This window comes from Daktulosphaira vitifoliae, unplaced genomic scaffold (assembly GCF_025091365.1).
Source record: "Daktulosphaira vitifoliae isolate Bord-2020 unplaced genomic scaffold, ASM2509136v1 Scaffold_3, whole genome shotgun sequence".
Classification (NCBI taxonomy): domain Eukaryota; kingdom Metazoa; phylum Arthropoda; class Insecta; order Hemiptera; family Phylloxeridae; genus Daktulosphaira; species Daktulosphaira vitifoliae.
Genome location: NW_026099574.1, coordinates 31,993,808 through 31,996,021, shown reverse-complemented (window position 1 = coordinate 31,996,021; position 2,214 = coordinate 31,993,808). Strand labels below are relative to the sequence as shown.

Here is a 2,214-nt window from a genome sequence, read left to right as displayed (position 1 = left end):
CGCAAATGGCTACCATATTGAAAAATATACTATTTTTGTATGATAATTATGGGTTTTGTATTTTATTTTAATAGAAGTTGATGTTGCTTTTGCAATTATCCATCAATTTTTTAAAATTAAACACTATCTACAGATTTGCATCGAAGCGTTTCTTATGATAGTGATTTTAATCACTGTCAGATTAAATCTATACTGGACCCTACTATGCAATGTCTCTACTATGCCGCGACCTCACTGTGCTACCGTTTTTTTTTTTATTTTAATGACAAAAATATTTTCTGAAATGTGAAATCAGAATAAGCTTTGGTTAAGAATGGATCAAAGTAACTAAAATCCTTTAATCAATTAAAATCCTAAATTATTTTAACTATCAATAATTAATTATCTGAAAATAGTATTAAAATATTGATTTAAACAATAATCAATCGGTATAGATAAACATGAAATTCGACTAACGTAATTGTTGAAAAATATTTTATACTTTTAAAACAAAAATTATTATAATTACCATTGTATTTAATTTGATTTTGCTCATCTGTATAATTATTAAGTACTTCGTTAGTTTTATGACCAAATAATGTACCATTAAAAAATTTCTTATCCGTAAAAATTTGTCGTGCATAACTGTATGTGATGGTACCACTATTACTTTCATCACCATTATAAAGAGATTCTCTTAAAGATTTTTCTTGTACTTCCATTACTTTTAATATAACTTTATACAAATTAACCATTTTTGTTTCTGTATATATTGGATTACCTTATGAAATACAAAAATGTATATGTTAATATAGAAAATTAATCTGTGTCTCAAAATGAATATATAAAATAAATTTCGCTCCTGAACAAATCTAAAAATATATATACTAAAAATTTGAAAACTAATGTTTTGGTTATCCCATTAAAAATTTAATTTTTATCTAATGGTATTATGAAGCGCTCCCATGTCAGAACAGTAGTTTTTATGGTAATTAATATTTTTATATGAGTATTTTTATGCATAACTCTGCCAAAATAATGACACACTATGTTATTCTTAAATGTAATTTTTAAAGCTTAAATAATAAAATGACCTTAAGTAGTGTTAGTGTGGTACATAGAAGGTATATATTTTCTAAGATAAAATTAAATTTTAAAACATATTTTTTATTTAAGATTTTATATTCACTTATGTAACAGTTTCTCAATAATAATATAGTAATTATCATAATGTGTAATTATAATATACTATTATTATTACATTATTACAGTAATAAAAGATTACAAATTAGAGCGATATGATTGTTTAAGTAATTGGTCGGTAACTTAATTTTACCTGTATTTAATAAATTATTATCATGCTGTTTTACATTTTGATTTTGATCATCTGTATAAATTTCGATTTCATGGTTATGGTTATCATCAAAGTCTATTAAAATATTTTTTTGTTTTTGATTTTTTTCTAGCTTAATTCCTATTGTTTTTTCTATAATTATGTCTATATCATCTTAGGAAATAACAAAAATTTATGTTAATATAAAATATTAATCTGGGTTGCAAAATAAACATATAATTTAAATTAAAACTATTTCACTCCTCAACAAACCATAAAATTTATAAAAAATATTTAAAAACTAATATTTTGGTAATCCTATTGAAATATTATAATTTATCTTATTATATAATGAAGGCGCTCTCTATGACCACTATCTCTCCCGTATCAAAACAACATTTTTTTTAGTAAATAGTGAACTACTCTCATCCATATCACTGCCAAAATAATGTCACATTATGTTTGAGTAGTGGTCGGTAACTTAATGTGACCTGCTATTATTAGATTATTATCATGCTGTTGTATATTTTTTATTAAAAGTTTTTATTTTCGAAGTGTTTTGATTACTCTGTATGAACGCAACTCCCAGTAATAATGTGTGGGTAAGTTAATGTTCGTTCCTGTTATCTATAATCATGCAGAGGAAAGAAGTAGGGAATGGACTGTATAAAATGAGTAAAATGTATCTAAAGAATTTATATAACAAAGTACTGAATTAAAAATATAAACCAAAATTATTATATATCAATGTTGATAGAGGGGAAACTTATTGCTAATGTAATAAATAAAAAATAATAAGACAAAGTAATATGATTAATAACTATGTATTGATACGATCACATTTGCATGTGCCCATATCTCTGTCTCCCATAACATCGTTGTACCGTTTAATAGACATATAT

The 2,214-nt window shown here is 23.9% G+C and overlaps 1 protein-coding gene across 1 annotated transcript in view; it reads right to left on the bottom strand.

Annotated features, from left to right (window-relative positions):
- Nucleotides 1-2,214, bottom strand: part of LOC126901742 (uncharacterized) — a 17,761-nt gene that overhangs the window by 8,134 nt on the left and 7,413 nt on the right. The window contains exons 3-4 of the mRNA XM_050678478.1: nucleotides 1,316-1,486; nucleotides 509-760 (exon numbers count right to left, since the gene is read on the bottom strand). Of these exons, the coding sequence (XP_050534435.1) occupies nucleotides 509-760; nucleotides 1,316-1,486 (423 nt within the window). The remainder of the gene's footprint in view (nucleotides 1-508; nucleotides 761-1,315; nucleotides 1,487-2,214) is intronic.